Genomic DNA, 22,213 nt, shown 5'->3' with positions numbered 1-22,213 from the left:
TTCTGAGCTTCCTGTCCTGGATCTGTCTGAAGTGGCTAATTATAACCTGATTCACAGGTGCAGTAATGAGCTGTCATTAACCTGATGATTCGTAAAGGTCAGGTTCTTCATGGGGAAGAAGTAACAGGCAGATGGCAAGTAAGACATTGCCAAAAAAATGAAACAAAAGCACCAAGAAGGGAAGGGCCAAAGCCAACTGTCATGTGCTCATGATGGAGCCCAGTAAAGCTGTTGTACAGAATTTCTTGATGAGATTTTCTTGATTTTTTGCCTAAGAAACACGGGGAGTAATGACGCTGTGCTGCTTCTGAAAATACATCCCAGCATGTCAAAGGAAGACCCAGCCTGCAGATTCTGACAGCTGACGGTGGTGGGATCTTGTCTTGGCTCTGTCACAGGAGTTGTTATGGTGTGACACCACCTCAGTCAGTGCCCCCACACAGCTGGAATGGGTTCAGTAACTGGTTCCTGCCTGCTTGTGGATGACCACCTCCTTTCCACCTAAATACATCTTCAGCTTCAATGAAACACAGTTCCAATGGCAGATTTCAGATGAAAATGCTCAACTGTATGGTGTAACCATCTGATGTGTGGCTGATAAAAGAAAACAAGATAGCACTGTATAATAGTTGGTGCAAATTTGATCATGTTTATTGCTGTCTCTTTTGAGAGCTGGAAGTGGAGGAGATACAAGGGTGTGGGAGAAGCAGCAAAGATAGGAGTTTTTAGGTGAGGAGCCCGTGGCTTATATAGAAACTGGGAGAAAATGGCACAGGAACCAAAGTTAAAATTTAGCTAAAGAAAATAACTGATGACATTTCAGGTGGATTTTGAAAGGAAGAGTTGGTGCACATGCAGAAGCCATGGGGAAAAGTCCTGACAAGTCTTGAAAGCATGAAAGTCATGAAAACGTCTTTCAAAGCAAAAAACCATTGAATTCAGCTCATCAACACCAATAAATGTTGAGGTGTAATTCATGGATCAGTAAATTACATCTAAATGATCTTTTTAGAAATTAACAAGGAAGTGGGAAGTTCATTAAAGATGGGGAATGCTTAGGAAGGAAGGGAGGTAACAAGTTCTATAGTTTCTCCATTATAGTCATTGATATATGGTAATGTTGAGACAGCACACATTAATAATGACCTTTTCCATGTGCAGATGACACACAGTGACATCTTTTCCTAACATCTTTTCTAGAGAAGGAGCAGGAGAGAAGACTGTATGTCCATCTGTACTGCTGTAATCTGCCCAGTGCAGTGGGATCCCTCTTCTTGCTCTTCATTTGCTGACCATGTTTCACTTGATTCCCTTTGTGAGGAGCAAAAGATGAAAGGAACATTTGAAAGTACTTACATTGGCTGACAAATGAGTGATCATGAAATTGCACAACTGACACTTTTTTGTTTCAAGAAGTAATCTTTTCAATCATACAACTCCCTGTCAAGTAAAGCTTGCTGTGGCTGGTGTTATGTTGTCAAAGCTCCTGCTTCATTAGAAAAATCTTTCTGAATGATGTCTGCATGGGTGACTGAAGACTTTGGGACTGAAGCCTGAATTATTCTCAAGACAGGTTGGCAGTTGGAGGCTGTGTAGAAATGTAATTTGAAGGCTTGCACATGTACAGAATGCCAAAAGCATTTGTGTTTTAAAAAAATCTAGTCACTTTTAATGGATGAGAATATTCTTGACTCCTTTTGAAAGGTGAGACCAATGATGCCTGCTGCTTGACATAAATTTTAGAACATTTTTGTTGCAGTTTTTCAGGCTATTTCAAATTTTTGAGATTTCTTTTTCAAATTGCTGTGACCTGTGTATTTTGAGAGCTTACAACGTAACATTTTAAATCATTCTTAACACCTGTTCCTCTTGTGAAGTTGAGTGGTGTTTGACCCTAGTAGTGATGGGAGAATTCAAGATTTGTGCATTAAATTGTGGTTTTTCTCTACTGCAGTGGTTATCAATTTGTGCTATGGAATCCCTTTTAGTTTATTGCTGTGGGAAAAGTCATGGCTCTGAAGAGTTTTTCTTGCAGACATTGCAATGGATATACCACACAAAGGCATAAATAATGCAAGGAATTTGATACTACATTGTTGAGCAGTTGTAAAATGAAATTGAACTGTTGGTGGCAGGGATGACTAAACCCCACCTCTCCTCGCAGTGGATGGTATTTCCCAGGATCATAAGTGCAGTGAATATTTTGAGTCTTGTGAAAGGACATAAGCTGGGTTTTCTCTTGTCAGGATTGTATAATCTCAGCTACGGAAACTATGAGGTTCTAGTGCTTCCTTTGCCTAAAAGAGAATAAATTCTTCATCTGTAGCATTTCACATTGTTTCTGTTTTCTTTGTAGGGCAGAAGAGGTGCCTGCAGCAGCTCAGCAACCTGCAAAGCCACAGGCGCAAAGCAATGGAACAGGTGAGCTTGGTCACATCTCTAACAGCACTTCAGTTCAGCTGAAGTGGATTTGGACTTTTTTTTTTTATCCTTAGAAGATCAAATGTTTCTTCTGAAGAAGCTAAATCAAGCAACTTCTCTCTCTACATGATTCTGCATTTATTTTTTGTAGTTGATTTTGCATACCTGAGCAAGGAATTTATTGTGTATTATATAAGGCCTTTTGGTATGTAATGAAACCTGTTGGCTCGCTTCATCATTCTTGCATGCCTTGCTGATCCTTGACTTACTGGAAAATAGGTGTAATACATAGAAAAAATGTTCTGTTTTGTTCTCAACTGCAGAAGTTCTGTTATGCCACTAACCACATTACTACTTCCTTCCTCTAAAAGAAGAGACATTCTGGAGAAAGAGTGAGCTTAAGAGTTACTAATTTTTTGGACACCTACACTGTCATCTACATTTTTCAAGCTGATGCTTATTATGAATTCAATAATGTACTGATGTCTGAAAGAACTAAGGCAACAGTCAAACTCAGTCTTTCAGTACACTTTTACTTTCCTTCCTACAGCTTGTGATTGAGACTTAGGCTTTTAAATCTGTGGACTAAATCTGAAAATTCCCCTCCTGTACTTCCGTAGTGTCAATGCTTTCTGTAATGTGAACTCTACAACCTGACTTTTTTTTCTCTTGTCAAAATTTCTTTCTCAGTACTTTCTGAAGTATTAGCATGTGGGAAGCTACTTTGTATTTTTATTCTCAAATGGAAGTGTTGTCTCAGTGGCAAGCAGTCACTAAATTCCTTGTTTTTCTAGATTTCATTGTAAATCATTAATAAATAGTTTGATTCTATTTTCTGAGCACCAGTGGCTTTTTCTCATGGGCTTAAATGCATCATTTTTGCTGTTGTAATTGGCTGATTAATCTTCCATGTCTCTGTTTAATCATATATTATTTTCATGAAGTTCTGTACTAAATTTAGTCCTGGAGTAATTATGACCAGTATACTCTTTGTGACATTGCTGTATTGAGCTACATTTCCAAATAGTTTATCTGTTCCTTTTAGACCACAATTTTGTGAGTTACAGGTGATTGGTTTGTTCTCACTTGCCATACCTCAAGGCTTTTACCCTGATATTATTTTCATATATTATGTTATATTTTTCTACTGAAACTGACATTCAGAAAGTGTGCATCAATTGGTTATTTTGCTGCATAAGACTTCCCAGGTAGTATTATGACTGTACATTCCATATATAGCAAGTGGCTTATGCAGCATAACTTCTGAAGGCTGACTTTAGGAAAAAAAGAAACTGCATTTTTTTTTTATAACTCTATAAAGACAAACACACAGTCTTTAAAGTCAAAAGAATATACAAAAAATATATATATATATCCAGCTATCAGTGGTTGGAAAGTGGAAGTAAAAATGCCTCTAGCAGAATCTTAGTTATGTTTACACCTCACTTTCCTGTCAAGTCTCTGTGGCTGCAAGGTGGTTTTCCTGCTTTCTGCTCAGGAGTGTTTTGCTTGCTTTTCTCAAGGTGACCCTTCAGCACAAGAGGGGGAGCACCAAGATTTACATCAGTTTTTTTGTTTACAGAAATCTCTTAACCAGAAGATGTTTTTACTCTGCTAAAAAATATTGTTTGTTAGGATGCTTTACTCTTTGTACTTTGAGTGATAAGATGCTTCCATGTACTGTCCTAACAGCAGTGCAGAAGCCACCTTTAGTCTTATTTTACCAATTTAATGCAGTTGGGAGTCCTGTGCAATGCCAGAAGTAAATAGAAATTTCCATAAAGAGTGTTGGTGAAGAATGGGGAAGCTGTACAAACTCTGCTTCCCACTGAAGCATGGTGTGTGGGAACAGGGGCTGGCATTGGATAAAGATGTCTTCTAGCTTTATCCTGATACTTAGTGCTTCTCTTTTATAGATAAGAGTAGTCACACAGTCTCTTCAAGACTCCAAAAGTGGTTTTTTGACAAATTTGGGGAGTATGTTGAGGACTTCAGATTTCAGCCAGAAGAGAATACAGTGGAAGCAGAAGAGCCACTTAGTGCTAGAAGGTAAATCCCTAATGTCATTGTGAGAAATTGTTGGGGCCTTTACAAGTTGCTTTTTTTCTCACTTTTTTTTTCTTTTTAACCAACCTTTTGTATGGTTTGAGCAAGTGTTTCAATAACAAATAAGAACACCAAAAGTACAGAATTACCTCAAAAGTTTTGTGGCTGCTTTGGACAAAACATGAGGTTTTAAGTTTATCTGCTGTCTGAAATAAAATAAGATTTTTTGTATTGTTTACCACGTTTTGTAATATGCCTCCCAGAAACTGTGAACTGTGTCTTAGTTAGGCTGGAGAGCTTTTAAACTTCAGTTTTCAGTCTGATGTAAGGTAGACTGTATTAGTTACTAGAAACATATTTTGAAACAGGCAAGAATGAAGCTTTACACACATATAGTTTATAACTGTGAAGAGTATTTATATATACTTATATATAAAAATATATATTTATATATATAATATATATATATAATGTACACAAGTGTGCATTATTTATCTATTTAACAAGTTGCTTTTGTCTGTTATTTTTCAGGTTGACTGAAAATATGAGAAGATTAAGTAAGTACTTAGCAGTATTTTATTCATTGTATTTGTTCTGGTTTCATTTGAGAGAATACTTGTGACTTCTTGTCAGTGGTCTATATGCATTGCCTTCAGAATACCTTTTAAAGAACAGTATTAAGATTTGGGTGGCTCTTAACTTCCACTAGGTTAGCCACAAAATCTGTTGTCTGAGGAGCCTGACTCAGAGCTCTCCAGAATGTTGCTGTCACCAGTGATTTCCAAGTCTTGATCTTCTATATGGGTTTGGTGTAGGCTGCTGGAGCAGAGCAGATGAAAGCAGCACTTGAGTCCATGAGCTCTTCCAGTGCCTTGGGTGTGCCCTTCCCCATACTTCACCTGCTGCTTTGATTGTGCTGCTGATGCTTGAGGAAATCTAGTGCTAGTTGCTTAATTACTTCACTTAGGAATTGTGTTTAGGACAGCTGAGTCCCAAGCCAAACAAACTAGGGCAGCTTGTCAGAAGCTCTTTTGAAGAAAGATTTGAAAAGTTGTGTGTTCCACTGCAAAGGAGAATGAGGGCTTCTGAGACTGTCTCTGCAGGAGGCATCATCATTGTTCTCATGAGGAAAGGCAAAGCCGATGTGGTCCAACAGAGAAGATGGCCTTGCAGTGGCCCTCTCCTGTTTCCTTGTGTTCCCTCGCTAGTTTGCCCAAGTAGTGAAACAGCATAGAGGAAGAGGGTAAAGGATAAGAGGGTTTTGGGGAGCTGAGGAAGAGCTCCTCTTGCTGGCTGGATGTTTGTGTGTGGGGGAGCATTTCCCAGCTCAGGCCAGAGGTCTGCAGAGGAGGGAGGCACACTTCTTCAGGGACTCATCTGCTGAGTTGCCTGGCTTAGGATGAGTAAGCAGCAAAGTGTGGGTAGAGTCTTGCAGAGATACAGCCAAGAGGTCTAGCCTGGCTTTGATCTAGCTGGTGATGCAGCAGCAAGGGAGGGAAGGGCTCTGGATGTTGTCTGCCTAGACCATAGCAAAGCCTTTGCTGCTGTTTCCCACAGCATTCTCCTGAGGAAAGTGGCTTGGACAGGTGTATGCTTTGCTGGGTAGAAAACTGGCTGATGGCCAGGCCCAGAGAGTGGTGGGGGATGGAGCTACATCCACCTGGTCACAAGTGGTGTTCCCCAGGGCTCAGGATTGGGGTCTGTCCTGTTTGATATCTTTAACAATGATCTGGACAGCAGGATGGAGTGCTCCCTGTCAGTTTGCAGATGATACCGGGTTGCATAGGAGTGTTCATCTGATGGGGGCAGGAAGGCTCTGCAGAGAAAACCATTTAGGGACATGGTTTAGTGGTGGATTGGGCAATGCCGGGTTAATAGTTGAATGCAATGATGATCCTAAAGGTCTTTTCCCCACCTAAATGATTCTGTGATTCTCGGTTGTTCCTTGGTGGCGTGTAATTCAGTCAGGTTAATGTACATTGTTTTATAATGAGACAAACTGACCTGTACAGTGGTCTTTGGGGTAATATGAACATGGCTGAGAACAAGCTGGTTTTAACAGCCAGGGTACCCTTATAAAGGATATTGATTTTTGTTCCTTTGTCTATACTTAAGAGTTTAGGCATAATCTTTGTCTTGGGTAACACTTTAGTTTTTGGAAACGCATTCTTACGTATTCTTTAACTGTTTAGTTACATTGGTGGGTTTAATTTTTTTGAAAATTTGGATAAACCTTTTTATCATTACATGTTGTGAATATTCCTATAGTTTTCTAATTTGATATTTTGCAATTTACAAGTGATTTAACCACTACCAGCTAATTCTAACGTTGTGTTTTTTCTCTACTTCCATTTAGAGAGAGGTGCCAAACCTGTTACAAATTTTTTGAAGAATCTTTCTGCCTTATTAGACTGGTATTCTATCTACACTTCTGCTATTGCCTTTATTGTAAGTTATCCTACTCCTCTGGGAGTAGTAAGAACTTGGAAAAATACACTATTTGCTGAAATCTGTTGAAACTGTCTTATCTGAGTAGGAGTTGTGCTACAGTTCAAGTGAAATCAAATAGTGTAACTTCATTTGACACAAGATACCACTAGTGGTCACTTTTGTTACATATAAAACCAGTTAAATTGTGTTTCTTGGGTCTCTTGTAGCATAGGTTTGTAATTGTTAAAATAACTTAGAACTGTCTGGATGTTGTTAACTCCTTTCTTGTTTCTCGTCTCCCAGTCCTCGTAATTCAGTGGTTACTTCAACCTCTGCAAAGTTCCTTCTTCTCTAGGGCTAAAACGCTGATAATAGTGGTTACATTTGATAAGAAACTGTTGTCCCCACCAGGGCTCTTTACCATTTGTTAGGATCATACTGATGAGAGGCAAAATGCCTTGATTTCAGTAGGATTCAATGTGCAGACATCAGATCTGTAAAGCTAAGTTCAAACATTCCCATGCTATGTTAATGAGGTTTGGATGCTGCAAAGAGGCATAAGTATCTAGTGGAGTTTTGATTTGTTTTCCTTCTTCCTGTTGTTAATTAAATTATTTAAATTCTTTTGGTCATAGTGTATATGAAATATATACACTATATTCCTCTGTCAAAGGAATTACCAATAGCTGTATGGTAAAAATGTCACACACCTTTTTGTTAAATAATACCTCCCTGTAAGTTACAGACCTTATCCTATTTTGCATGGCACAGTTGAAGGAATATTGAGGAGGAGACTTCCCTCAGAGTGCCCTCTGTCTGTCCCTTTTCCATATCTGCTGATTTTTCTCTTGCCTCACCTGGTGAGCCCGTTTTTCAGATAAAAGCTGAAATAAGAAACTTGAGCTGTTTTTTTTTGAAAGCTCTGGGACCTGGGAGCCAGAACAATGTTTCACTTTGGGCTTATCAGTGAAAACCCTAGTGTCTGTCACAGAGAGACTGTAGTCTCTGTTTTCAGAAGCTGGGAACAAGATACCTTTTGAAGCTCTTTGTGTTTGTACGTTTTACATAAAATAAAACCTGTTTTCCTGCAATCTTTTTAGTCTTGGTAAAGACTTGGGGTTTAATTAACCTGAAATAATACAGTAAGAGTTTATCCTGTTGCCTACTATGGGGCTAATTGCTATAACTTTCTATGCCATAGCTCCTGTGCCATTGCTGACCATATCATGGTCACGTAGCAGATTCACAGACTTGAGGGTTTGCCTATTTCCCTCCTATCCCTTCAAGTAATTGTTGTGTTGAAAATACTCAGTACTCTTTCTGGGGCAGCTGAGAACTAGTTAAGTGCCATCTCTGGAGATTTGGTTCATTCTTAGTTTTGATTTTGCATTCCTGAGTGCAGGGCCATTGTCAGTCATGGAGTGGCTAAAATTTATTAATTATTTTTAATATGAATTGCATGATTCTGAGCCCAACAGCAGAGTGGGAAGTAGTATTTCGTATAACTCACTGTACCCCAGTTTGTAATCCACATCTCTGTTTGTTTTTTCTTCTTAATCTGCAGATTTACATCAATGCTGTATGGCATGGCTGGGCCATTCCTATGTTCTTATTTTTAGCAATTTTGAGGTTATCCCTAAATTACCTCATAGCCAGGTATTTGCATAAATACTAGATTACTCTCTTAAGTAATGCTTTGTTTGAAAGATGTTTATTATTCTTGCACTGAGTTGTAAATAAATTGCTGCCTTTTCTAATGTTGTGAGTTACATTTAACACAGTGAAATTCAAACTCAAATATTCTTAGTGTCATTGCTCAGTTTCTGTAATCTTTTACGATTATTGGGAATTATCTTTGCATTCTGTGGCTTGAATTATCATGAACAATGTTGCATGCTCTCAGACGAGTTCCTCAGTACACTAAAATTCTAATATTTCTAATTCTGTGATACTTAGAGTACTTTCCCAGCAGAGAATATTCACCTAGGCCTAAAATGGCAGTTTTGCCTTTCTGCATAACTCTTGACCTACTTTATCCAAAGTATCTTCCATTAGTAAATTCAGTCTCTTCTAAAACTTAAGTCTGGGGTTTTTAATGCACCTTAAAATGATGTACAGGGCCTTAATGTGCATATTGAAAAATAATGTTCTGATTTCTTAATTGATACTTTCTGTTTGACATTGTATTCCCTGGAAATTGCTGGTAGCAAATAGGCTTCTGAATATGTTGATGTAATTTTCTTCACATGAAAAAATAAGAGAAAAATATTGCTAATACTTTACTACATGCACACCATTAACTTTTTTTGTAAAACCCACAAGTGGGTGATTCTGTTTAGTATCTACTTAACTAATATTTTTAGCACTGGCTATTGTTGGTCACTTGTGCTCTATTGTGCTGTGGGTTCTTCGTTAATTTGGGGATTATATTATTTACTTTTAAACAATAAGTGCATATTGCAAGAAAACTGCTTTTTAACCTTTTACAAATAATCCATATTGATGGATGGAGTTCTTGCTCTCTTTCACTGTGTCCATCATTTCTAGGGGTTGGAGAATACAGTGGAGCATTGTGCCTGAAGTTTCTGAACAGATGGTAGGTCTTTGATCAGCTTCACCTGTACGCCTGCAAAAAAAAATTGCACCTTTAAACCTTCCTCTGTGTTTGTGTGGGTAGTTGGAAAGGAAGGAAGAGCAAGCTGCAAGTGAAGACAACCCTACATTTTTTTTCCTTCTCTTGTAATTTAAAAGTCTTTACTAACAGCACTCTTGGGTTCAGATGCTTCACCCTGAAATATTCCAAACTTAAAACACGTTTCTGAAATGTATTTTAATGTATTAGCTTGGGACAAATTAGGTCCTGTGGGATCTTCAAGAAGTCTTGCATCCTGTTTTCTTTAAGAACATCAAGCCCATCTGTTAGTTTAGCAGTGCCAGCCCCATCACTGAGTTCGGGTACGTGTTCCTCGGTGACGATCTAAGTGTCATTTAAATACTTCCAGGGATAGTGACTCCACTTCCCTTGGCCTGTTTCAAGGTTTGACAACCCTTTTAATGAATAAATTTTTCTGAATAGCCAATCTACATCTCCCCTGGCAAAGTTGGAGGCCATTTCCTCTTGATCTGTCACTTGTTACCTGGGAGAGAAGACTGACCCCCACCTCATTACAACCTTCTTTCAGATAGTTGTAGAGAATGATAAAGTCTCCCATGAGCCCCCCCCAAAGCACAGGAAACTAAAAGTAACCAGCTATGAATGACGTAGGAAGTAGATCTGAAACAAGGGAGGAAAATGGTAAATGTGAGACTATTGAAAGTGAGATGAGTATTGCCAGGAGTGTTGAGGGGTCACCTTGTTCTGACAAGTTTTGTAGAATACCTTTTGTCAGAGCTGCACGTGAATGGATTGTCTCTTTCTTGCCTCAGGAGAACCCAAAAGAGGACCTGACCGTGTCTGAGAAGTTTCAGCTTGTTCTAGACGTGGCTCAGAAGGCGCAGGTACTGTGCTGCTCTTGGCTGTCTCCTTAGGAAAAAGGGATTCATGGTCCCAGTGGTCAAAGGAGGCTGTTACTCAGCATGCAAAAAACAGTGCTTAAAGAAGAAATGTTCTTCTTGCAAAAGGAACTTTATCTGTGAGCAGCAGAGATCTCAGTAAGATTCCTGAAAATGGCATTATGCTTCAGAGAATGGCTTGAGATTCTCTGACTGCAGCTCTGAGCAAGCTCTGGAGGGGAACAGAAGCAATTTCTGTTTTCTAACTTATATATGCATATAAGGTTCTGATAATGTAGATTGTGTGGTAAATCTTAAAAATGTACTGGAGTGTGGATCCTTTTCCAAATCTGCTAGTCATAAAACTGATGTAGGAGATTCTGTTCCTTTAAGATTTAGCTGAACGCTGTGGTCTGTTTAGCTGTGTTAATTCAACAGTTTGCACTGCATCTCTAAAATAGCATGTTTTAAAAAACTCCACCCCCTCCAAGCCTTGAATCTGCTAGTGTTGGAGAGGCTGAAGGAAGATTTTTTCCCAGCTCCATGAAGTTGGATGAGGTAGCAGCTGAGTGACTGCATTATCCACTTGAGCTGCAGCTTGCGCCATGCCTAATGATGTGGTGCTGTCAAAAGGGATTTAACCTGCCTTTGCTAACTGTGAATGCTCAGCTCCTTCCTTCTGCTGGGGGTGGTGCATATGTTTATATGAACACCTTTGGAAATCTATTGGGAAGGTGAAATTTTCAGGTGCTCTGACAGTAAGGATTGGCCAGAGAATATGGCCTGAGTCCTGAGCAGGGGCCAGTTGCATCACCATTTGTTGGAATTACTTGAAATCTGCTGTTTCCAATGGTTTATTATAAAACCTGATAATGGTCTGTTTTCAAGAAGCTAATTGTCATTTTGACTCAGTTACCACTTCCTGAAATTTCAGCGCTCAAAATGTGTGAAGATACCTCCCATTTTGTTATCTTCTAACAGAAGCTCTTTGCTCTTAGATTGACAGCTTAATTTAAAATATTTGCAGTAATGTAAATGCTTTCCAGTCATGACAGTGGGATCAAATAGTTTCTTTATCAATCACAAGTCACAGAACAAGGTTAAATGAGATGGAAGTCATCAAGTATTGCTATTCTGTTCTGTATTTACTCAGTTGTGAAGTATATTAATGGCCAAAAATTAGTTTTAAAAAACCACTTCTGGGAATTGCTGACCAACAAAGTCAGAAAGCTATTTGTTTTCATTATGTGGGCAAAAAACGCCAAAACAATGCAGGACTTGGCTTTAATTCTCTTGCTTCTTATGCAGAATCTGTTCGGCAAGATGGCAGACATATTGGAAAAATTCAAAAAGTAAGTTATCTGATGTGAGATTTTTTTTTCCTTTTAAAACAAGACTTGACCAATATCTATAACACTGATAATAAAATTTTGTTTCTTTTTTTGTTTTCAGCTTATTCATGTGGGTCCAGCCAGAAATAACACAGAAGCTCTACATTGCTCTATGGGCAGCTTTTATTGCATCCTGCTTTTTGCCCTACAGGATTATTGGGCTTGCATTGGGTAAACACAATAAATAATTTATCTGTTACAGTCTAGACTTGATGGTTAAGACTTACATGGTCTCTTGAGGGAGAATTTTAGAGTTTAAGAGAGAAAACCTGCATTAATTAATCATGCAGTGTTTTAAGGTATTTTCATTGTGCTTGGCTTCATTTGTCTTGACCATTTGGAAAACCATCTCAGTATAATAAAAAAAGACGGGATAATGCTTTTGCTCCTTGAAGAGGAGAAGTCTATGATGAGCTGTTAGCAGAACTTCTCAGACTGTCAGCTGTAAGGCTTCCAGAAAATCCTGCATGTTGAAGGTTTTTAGCTCATACATCCTTGTAAACGAAATATGTGGCATGACACAGGAGGCATGAAAATGACAATGTAAGAAAAATAAAAGAATTAGTGGGATGCCTGGTAGGATGGGTTGGAGGATGGAGGATGGGTTAGACAAAAAGAACAGACTACTGTGGGTCTGTTACAGATACTCAGTCTCAACTGGGAATTGAGAAAAGGGTTCTTACTTTATCATGAGAGTCTTTTTGCTAAGGTATGAAGCCATGTACTGTGAACCAACAACTCTTTTTTTTTCCCAATAAAGTAATAATATAATCAAATGAGTATTACTTTTAGTGGCATTGAACTTCAAATTTTATTAGCTTGAACATAAATGTAGGGTTGCTTGACACAGCAATTGAATTTAGATGTGTGAAGAATAACTGTTTGACTCTTAGGAGATCTGAATCGCACTCAGTAAAGTTTTGAGAGAGTATTTTAAGCCCATTTTGGATGGCAGAATGCAAGGAAATAACTTGTATAAGAAAAGAGTTGAGACTGGAAGATAGAGTTTTATGTAGTACATGAGAGCCCTCTGTTGCCGTTAAAATTCTTGCAGCAGCTGCATAGTTGAATGCTCTGATGTGTTTTTTGTTTTTCTAGTATATCGTGTTTTCAGGATGCTTCTGGTAATAAGGAGCATATGTTTGAATTATTCAAATGTTCTCTTGCATAATAGTGACTATGTAAATGTTTAAAAGAATTGGGGATGGGAAGGAAAGAAAAAATATTTTCTGGTATTGGAAGAAGAATCGAAATAGTAAACCCAGGCAAATGGTTTTAACACTGTGACTAAATATACAGAATATGGTTTCATTTGTGAACGTTTGAAAATATGATCAAAACAGCAATGTTCTTAATGCCTCTTCAGCATTCAAACTGAAGTGACCTTTTTTTTCAGGACTCTATGCTGGAGTCAAGTTTTTCCTTATTGATTTTATCTTCAAACGATGCCCCAGACTAAGAGCTAAGTATGATACTCCTTATATCATCTGGATAAATCTCATGACAGATCCTCAGCTCAAAGAAAGATCTAATGCTACAGTGTCAAGACGGGTAAGAGTAATGAATCTTTTTGTCCCTGTGTTCTCAGCCTCTGAAAATCAGATCCCTTTCTCCCTTTTCCATTTCTCCAGTGACTAGAGCACATTAAAGAGAAGGTTAATTAAATCCTTACAATCAATGTTAGTTGATTGTAATATCCATTTTTAAAATTATTTTCAAGATTCACAGTTCTTCTATTGTTTCTATTCATTGTATGAAAGGAATCGGTTATCAAAAATGTGTATGTATGTATAGATATACTGTGAATCATGAAGCTAAACACACAAATATAACACCATCCATATTCATACCAATTTCTTTAACATACATTATGTGCAATTCTGTTGTCAAATACAGTCTTTTTGTATCCACTTTTCTCTCTTTTTGTTGTTCTCTAAATGTTCTTTTTCAGTGGAAATTCACACACATACTTAGGTAAATTGAAGTACAGTTAGTTAAAAAAATAGATAAAAGCTTGAGTATAATATGCAGCTTACTAATGGGATAATCATCAACAAAGGTAGTAAGATAGTTCACATATTTAGACATTATGTCTCATGGTTATTTGTATTAGGTGACCTTTTTAGCGTAGTGATGATAAGTGACTTCCCCATGTTCATACTCTAACAGTACATTTTCTTTTTGTTCAAATGTCATAGTTAAATCACTAAGTATTGTGTTTTGTGCATCTTGATAAATTGTTTTGGGGCCTGACATGGTAACTGAGTCAGGATTTCCCATATCCCTGGATTTTTCAACGTTTATTAGTTTAAAAATTAAAATAGTTGTAGTAAATCTTGAGTCTAATCCCATTTTAGCATTTGCTTAATGCCCCTTAGCACAATATCTAGTTGCATTCATGGAGTTTCTGAGTACTCTCTGAAATGCACAGTACTGAGCAGTAATTCACCCTGGGTATACCACTGGAGAGCAAAAGGGATAAGCACATGAACCCTCATTGTTAAGAAGAAATCAGGGGCTTGGGGAGTGGTGGAGCAGAGGGTGGTAAAATAACTGCAGCACCATTGAATATTTCAGAAGGAAGTGGAGAAGGACAGTCTATTACAGAGAGTGAGTCTTCTGTTCCTGTTTTCCAAGGAATGAGATGAGTAAATAAGCATTTGGATGAAGCCAATGTATTTCTCTTGCTCACAGAAAATGATTTTAAAAGCTTCTGTGCTTCTCACACTTACAGGTTATCTTTCACATACTGTGATAGTTGTGACATCATTTTACTGGGTCTCTCTAATCTGCCTTAGAGGTGGAAAGATACTGAACTTGAGTCCATAAACTTAGAGAGTAATTATTCCTTTTGGCTTTTCTTCATAGCTTTAGTTTTGCAAGTAGAGACAGGGTTTTTGTACTACCAGGTCTGGCTTGGTGGCCTTGGCTTGTCGTCCTGGAAAGGATGTGCAGGACTGCATTACCTGCTTCCGCATGTCTTTGAAAACATTAACTTGATCTCAGTAATTTTACAGAAAGTTTCTTACCCCTTGAGAGGTTTTTGCAAACCTCATAGCATGGAAAAATGGATTTTTGTACTAAAAGGTAAAAACCAAAGAGGGTTTTTCATTTTTTTTCATAGAAAAGGCAGAGCTCAAAAGCATGTAGTGCCAGTATGTGTACATTTGCTTCAGCTTCTTATCATTAAACAGTATACAAGGCAGAGTAAACTTAGACACAATGCAATATTAATTGCCTGTACCACCACTCTGACCTTGTGTCCTTAGAGAACAGTCCTGACAACAGTATCTGATGGGTAAAGGTTGTATGTCAAAAGCTGATGACAGATCAAGTGAAACGGAATATATCTCCAAGTTGTTGGTGACATTTTTAGACAATCAGGACTCTACCAGCATTACAAATCAAATCACTTCCAGTTAGATTTAAGGCTTATCAAAATGCTTTCTTTTAGTAATTGACCATTGGTTGACTCAAGCCTGAGTGGTAAGAGGAAACATTTGCATGTATTAGGCAGGACTAGAAGTAAGGGCAGAGCTACTCAAATTTTCAGCCACCAGAGGGGTAATGGTACTGAAGTTTAAATTCCATTTTTTAAAATCTCTTTATATAACAGCTAGGTAGGAAGCAGTGTAGCAGAGAGTGGAAATAGTCCTTATTCCAGCACAAAAAGCATTAGACCTCTGGCTCTGATCATTTTTATGTTTTGGGCCATGGGGCTTCACCTGGTTGTGTTCATGTCCGGTCAAATAGCTCATCTAAGAAGGCCTTCAGAAAATTCAGAACATCTTTAGTTGCACACAGATTGTTAAATAAGCTGTTATTTTCCTTGGTTCCAGGGACTCAGCACCACAGAAGTGAGGTAATATTAGTTACCATCAGCCATTTGTTTTCCATGTTAACTTTATCTTTTTCCCCTGAGGCATCACTGTCTTACAGGTACCCTGAAAAGGCAGATGGCAAATGCCCTCTGCTGTGCCTGTTTTGTCAGTCTGGTTTCTAGTTAGCAGTTGCAGTTCACGTGTTTTCATTTGCTTTGGATTTCTTTCCTTAGTGTGTAAATCCTGTGAGGTGTTGCATGCTGCCAATTTAGTTTAAAATAACAAGAAAAAGCAGCTGAAGGCTGGTTGGCATTGAGCAGCATTGGGCCTTTAGAGAAGAAGAGCTTAGTCCTGAACTTCCATGTTGTCAGTTTGCCAGTTGTTTAACTGCATGTGCATGGTAGGGCTGGGAGCAGAGCTGCTAGTGCCAGCTTTTGGAATCATGTGGTGCCCCACTAAGATGAGATAAAAGTGCAGGCAAGCTTTCCAAGAGAAACTGCCTGCTGTCCTTCCAGAAGCAAGGCTTGTTGCCAGGGCAGTCTCCAGTGGTTAAGGAGCTCTGTTTAAAAGTAGATTTTACTCAATTACTTTGGTTTCAGCAACTCCATACTACATTTTTTCCCTCCTAAGGATGCTGACAGCCATTCGGATTTTGTTTTATGTGTCAACACTCTCAAAATTCAGTGCAACTTCAAAGCACAGGAAAGATCAGTGGTTCTAATGCAACCTGAATAAGTTGAACTGATGTGCTCTAACCACTCATAACTTTTTTAATTGCACTCATTGTGTGTAGTCTCCTGGTTTGTGAGCAAGGTCTTGCAGTGCCACACTCAGTTCATGTTTTATTCTGTGTATTATACTGTTAAATAGATTTCACTTTTTTTCTTTTGTCACTGTCACATTTGTGTTGTTTGTTTCTTTTCTTGCTAGCTGTCAGGGCATGAAAAGGTATGGATCAGTGTGGAAAACTTCCTTTCATTTTCAGCATTTGTATTCATAATGAGCTTTATGCAATTCTGTGTGGCTTCCCCCCCCCCCCCTTCTTTTTTCTTTCTGAACTTCTTTTGTGCAGTAATACTTTGTTTATCTCTTCAAGACAAACCAAGTACTGATAATATATTGTCTGTTAGTGGTCCCGCTAGTTACAATCATTGGAGCTGTTTGCAGTGACTTAGCTGTATCTAATGACACATAGCCTTTACTGTAGAAAAATGGTATTTTAAAGATAGGTGCTTTTAGCACCATGTGCCTCACCCCAGCAAAGTGTGTCTATCAAAGGGCAGCACTTTGAAAGGTTATGTTCAGATAGCATATTAGAGGCTTGTGCTCTAGCAGCAGCATAGTGCAATAGTCCAAAGTTAATTTATGGAAGTAGTTAATGAAAATGGTTGCATTATAGATTTTTTTTTTTTTTTTAAAGAGTAGTTAGCTAAATTATTTTTGAGAGTGTAGCCTAAATGTTGCTGCTCAGAATTTGGAATCGAGTTTCTTTTTCTGCAGCTTCAAACAGCAGCCTCCAGGGGTTATGTGGGCTCAAGTGCTCCAACTGGAATAAGCAAAGATGAAGACACAAGTCGTTTTCATACCACCAAGAGAGGAAATTTCCATGAAATTTTTAACCTGTCAGAGAATGAACGTCCTTTGCCAGGTATGGTGCCACAGGAAGGTTACATTAGTAAAATACTTTGTAAAAAGCCAAGGCTAGTTTAAAGTTGAATTACTTTTCTGTGCATCGTATAGGTGTAAGCTTTTGATTTAAAAGTTTCATTTTAAATTCAGGTGAATGGAGATGGTCTCTTTCATTAAATATTCTTGCAGCTCTTTGAATGAGTGCACAACCTGCTGTGCCTTTTATGGTTATGCAAATCCAATAGTCAAAATAATGGGAATAATTATGTGTTTGTTTTTTTTTTTTTTTTTCAAAATGAGTGTTAAAACAGATGTTACAATGTCTAGAACATCTGATTTAGGCTTTTCTTTCTAAACACTTTCTGTTGCAGGTATCTAAAGTTTAATAGTCAGTATTTTCTGTTGTATAAGGAGACTGTTGGGGATGGTGCCAGTCTCTCTTTTCCTTAAAATAAGATTTCCTGTTATGACTTTTCCAGTGTGTGAAAATGGCTGGCGCTGTTGCTTGATTAACAGAGATCGGAAGATGCCCACAGACTACATCAGGAATGGAGTTCTCTATGTCACAGAAAAGTGAGTCATTGCACTCCACGCATTTCTTAGGAGGGAAATTCAAGACATTAAAGCATTTTAATCTAAAAAAAGATCCTTTAACAGTGTTTTGAAACAAAAATGCCATTTCAAGGTGCTTTGCAACCTCAAGGAGGCATCATAGGAGAGGGAGAGCTGAACCTGGTGTGTGGCTACGCTTAACAGATGAGATTTTGCCTTGGGAAGGCTTGCATAGGATTGCAAAGTACCTCTATATAAACGGTTGCTAGTAGCTGCAGTTCTTGATGTGAATAACATAATAACTGTACAGATACTAGAAAAGAAACTTAAAACTTAAGTGTACTTTGAAAAATGTGATCAACAGCTATTTGACAAATATTCTTAGTTTAGGGTTTTTTAAAAGCAAGCTGAATGTGTATCTTCCTTGAAATGACAGCAACAAAAAACAACAACAACAACAACAAAACCACAAAAAAAACCCCCCCAAAAAACAAACAAACAAACAAAAAACCCCAACCCCACCCACCCCCCCCCCCCCAAAAAAAAAAAAAAAAAAAACAAACCACAAAACAACAACAAAAAAAACCAAAACATACTGAAAATTAAGCCTTGGTTTCAAATTTTAGTGGATGAGTGGTTGTTTTTTTTAAATTTCTTTACTTACCTCCCAGCCTCCCAGGACTGAATAACTTTGGTCATTACTGTTTGGGTCTTGCACTGAAATTCCTTTGGAGTGTAATGAAAGGAAGTAAAGCTCATCTGTATGCAATGTGATAGAGGCCACTCTCCAGTGTTTAGAAATCTGAGCTTTTGTCTGCAGCTCAATAACATGAAACTAACACACTGTTTTTCATTAATCTTCTTTCAGGATGGTGAAAGATGTATAAGCCTTTTGAGATTTGGTATTTCAACTGTTTAAGGATGTATGTCCCCTGTGTGTTTTTAAAATGCTTGTCAGGTTTAACCATTCAGTGCAGTAATATAAACACAGGAATTTTTTTGTGTGTATGCATATACTGTATGTTCTGGGCTTCCAGACACCAGCCAGTTGCTAAAATTTATAAATGTTTGTGCTAAATTAGAAGCCATAACTGAACTGAATGTCTTTCTTTTATTTTGAAAGTTCTTTTTAACCTGTGAGATTTCAAACTTCAGAAGAGACAAGGGGATATTTGAGAAATTTATTTTAAAACACTATATCAAAATCAGTATTTTATTTTCTTGTTTTTCAGTTACTTGTGCTTTGAAAGCTCAAAATCTGGCTCATCAAAAAGAAACAAAGTTATAAAGCTGTCGGACATAACAGATATCCAGAAGGTATGTCTGATTGGTGTTGTAAATAGGGGAGAAATCTGGTTTTCTGTTCAGCTAGTCATGTTTTATATTTCTGCTTTTGTTATTTTGAAAAAGCATGCCATTGATAATTTGTATAAATGAAATGTAATTCTTTGATTATGAATGTTTCCCAGAAGTGCTTTTTTGGACTCAGCACAAGCAAACTTGGTGTGAGTGTGAAGACAAACTGATTTACTAAACCCTTATACTCCGGCATTTTAATTTTAATTTAAAGTTATATTGTTGATTAACTCCAGCATTGACCAGAGCTATGTAGGCCTTAAGAAGATCTATTGGTAATAGAAATCGTGTATTACTAACTTCAGTTTGGGTGTGGATATTAATAGATGCACCATCTTAAAAGTAGGTGCCTCAGAGGGAGGCAGGATTGTTGTCAGTGGAGAAAGGTAGATCATTAGAATTGGGATGGGCTGGAGGTTCATCTCGTTGGCACCCATCAGTAACAGAGGCAGTGGAAGGTTGGAAGCATAGAAAGGGCAATGTTGCCCTTCCTCTGGTTGAGGTTTATCAGGCTGTGGTTTACTAATGGCTTTACTGGTGCCTTGCATCACTCTCTATGGTCTTTAACATCACTTTTTGTTACCCTTTCTGAGCTTGTCCTCGTCTTGAACAGAGACACCCCATCTTTCTGCTGCATCCTGTACCACAGATTAAATCATGTTGAGCAAAGAAACACCTCAGGCTGGTGTCTACTACTGCATAAGTACTTCCAGATTTTCAAATTAATTCCTTCTATTTCTATGACATGTCTATAAAGCAGACAGCTTGTGCTCAAATTGAACATTCCTACTGGAATTAATAATTCATATTAATGGATTTCAAACATCATGCTTCAAGTAATGCTGATTTGTTGTTCAGTAGGCCTTTACTGCCATAAAGTTTCTTTTGCATCTGTGTAGTATTTTTAATGAAGATGAGACAGGGATCATGCAGTCAAGCATAAAAATGCCTGGTTTTATTTGGAGGTGGGAAATCCAGGTCTGACTTGAATGTCTTTCTCCCTGTGAATGCTCCCAAGTTCAGCCAACTGTATTCCTTCTTATCTTTATGGACTTTGTTTCTAAAAAAACAAGCAAGCAATCCATGCATGGTACTGGATGCTGTGGTTTAGGTGATGTGCTGGTGTTTGGTCTAAGGTGGGAGCTCTTTTTCAACCTTAATGATGCTACGACTCTGTGATACTCTGTTTTCTGTCTAATTTTGAAAAATAAGCTTTTTCTGACCTGCTTGCTGTTCCTCTAAAGAATGGATGGAAATCAGCTGTAGGGGAAGCTGTGGGTGATGCACACAGGCCCATCTCACATGAGCACAGAGTTGAGCTGTGCCCTGCCCACCCCATCTGGCTGCCTGTGGCCCCCTGTACTTCTGGCTCAGCTCCCGTGTGCTGGAGCAGGACTGATGCTGACTTTGGGACTGGGGCTGGTTCCAGCAGGTTGGGCATTGCTGCAGCTCGTGGGAGGAAGTGGAGAGAAGGGTTCTGGCTGTCTAGGTGAGGCTGTACCCAGCGGGTCCAGGAGAATGAGACTCCAGAGAATGGCAGCTGGCTTCATCCTGGTTTTAGTAGAGGTCTCTTGGCTGTGGCTGGAAGGACACGTGCCAGTGATGAATTGTGTAGACTCTGCAGTATCTTTTGCAGTTGTTCAGTACAGAAGGTATCTCATGTCGTTGTGTGTGGTTTTTGTTGTTTTTTTTTTTAGTATAAAGTGCTCTCTGTTCTGCCGGGATCAGGGATGGGTATTGCTGTATCAACACCATCTACACAGAAAGTAAGTAGCTGGCTGTCTCTCGTTTGCTGTGTTGGGTTTTGTACCTGTTTTTTTCCTCCTCTGGTTAGCACCAGCATAAAGGCTTTTCTTATCCCCTTATGCCAGTGGCTGGCTTTTTTTCTTTTTTAAAAAAAACACACTTGTTTATTATTCAGTGTGTTTGTCTTCAGAACTTAAATGAATTAAATATTCAGCTTGTTCTACTGCATCTGGAGTGGTTTACTCTTAACACTTCAGAAAGATTTTCCCTAGCATCGTACATTAGGAGCCTGCAGTCTGCTGTGCGTTCTGACACAAAAAGCTATTGGCTTGAGAGTATCCATGGGGAGGAGGCTTTGAGGTGAGAGGGCCTGACTCTCAGATGAAGTTTTTAAGGAAGTGAAATGTATTAGAAAATACGCCTCATAGTCAAGGATTTAATAGAGAAAGGGATTATTTTGTCTCTATCAATGCATTTCTAGTACAATTAATCTGTTCCTAGTGACTTGACAAAAATATAACTAGAGGAAATTATTTTTCTTTGTGGACTGACATGATGTATTTTCTATCTTTTAGCCTTTGGTGTTTGGTGCCATGGTACACAGAGATGAAGCTTTTGAGACAATTTTCAGCCAATATGTGAAAATAACATCTGCATCATCCAGCAGTGAAAGCTAGTGTCTTATCTTGGAAGAGCTAAAGGAAACTTTCTTATTGTATGACTTGGTAGTGAAAAAAATGAACATCCTCATCTATTTTGCAATAATTTTTCTTGTCTGGTGGTTTATATTCTATCTGTTACATAAACCAAGTGTATTTTATATATGCCTTCATGTTTGTTTTTAAGGTTTTTGTAAAAAAGAAAGACAAAAAAAAAAACCAAATGAAAACAGTGAAAGTGCTATCATCACTATTAGCCTTGCACATTAAGCACTTTTAATGTTTATTTACTGACATTAAAAGCTGGGAAGATGCTCGAAGACCTGACTATATAAAAAATTGATCCCTTTATCTCCACTGATGTCACTAGGGATACGTTTGTCCCTTTATCTCAGTTTTTCCTTGAGATGCGAGAATGATGACTGCAGCAGCCTGAAGTCTCCTTCTTCAGCTTGGAGTTTTCAATTGGGTCCTTTATTAAAACTGATGGCAACACCAAGGAAGTATTAGCTTCTTAGTATTTCCATATGTACAACTGCATTTAATATAACTCCTCTCTGCTAATATTTGCAGAAGAATGTTTTACTAGTTTGGTTAACTTCAGTTTTTTCCTACATAGAGATGTTGAAATTACTTGTACAGTGAATTGGAGGAGAAAGTTTTTAACTAT

The 22,213-nt window shown here is 38.2% G+C and overlaps 1 protein-coding gene across 5 annotated transcripts in view; it reads left to right on the top strand.

Moving 5' to 3' along the window:
* Window positions 1-21,813, top strand: part of GRAMD4 (GRAM domain containing 4) — a 72,300-nt gene extending 50,487 nt beyond the window's left edge. For 3 of the 5 annotated variants that reach the window (XM_083859538.1, XM_083859541.1, XM_083859540.1), the window contains exons 5-20: window positions 2,357-2,421; window positions 4,338-4,470; window positions 4,999-5,024; window positions 6,824-6,915; window positions 8,462-8,553; window positions 9,445-9,493; window positions 10,324-10,395; window positions 11,698-11,741; window positions 11,842-11,951; window positions 13,177-13,331; window positions 14,358-14,390; window positions 17,102-17,249; window positions 17,710-17,803; window positions 19,015-19,099; window positions 20,836-20,904; window positions 21,460-21,813. In XM_083859538.1, coding sequence (XP_083715664.1) covers window positions 2,357-2,421; window positions 4,338-4,470; window positions 4,999-5,024; window positions 6,824-6,915; window positions 8,462-8,553; window positions 9,445-9,493; window positions 10,324-10,395; window positions 11,698-11,741; window positions 11,842-11,951; window positions 13,177-13,331; window positions 14,358-14,390; window positions 17,102-17,249; window positions 17,710-17,803; window positions 19,015-19,099; window positions 20,836-20,904; window positions 21,460-21,561 — 1,369 coding nt within the window. In that variant the 3' untranslated portion in view covers window positions 21,562-21,813. The remainder of the gene's footprint in view (window positions 1-2,356; window positions 2,422-4,337; window positions 4,471-4,998; window positions 5,025-6,823; window positions 6,916-8,461; window positions 8,554-9,444; window positions 9,494-10,323; window positions 10,396-11,697; window positions 11,742-11,841; window positions 11,952-13,176; window positions 13,332-14,357; window positions 14,391-17,101; window positions 17,250-17,709; window positions 17,804-19,014; window positions 19,100-20,835; window positions 20,905-21,459) is intronic. The other 2 variants (XM_083859539.1, XM_083859542.1) reach the window with 1 other exon arrangement.
* The last annotated feature ends 400 nt before the right edge of the window (window positions 21,814-22,213 follow it).

This window comes from Zosterops lateralis (genome assembly GCF_965231275.1).
Source record: "Zosterops lateralis genome assembly, chromosome: 4".
NCBI lineage: Eukaryota > Metazoa > Chordata > Aves > Passeriformes > Zosteropidae > Zosterops > Zosterops lateralis.
Note: the sequence above shows the minus strand (reverse complement) of the source record. Positions and strands in the feature narration are given on the sequence as shown.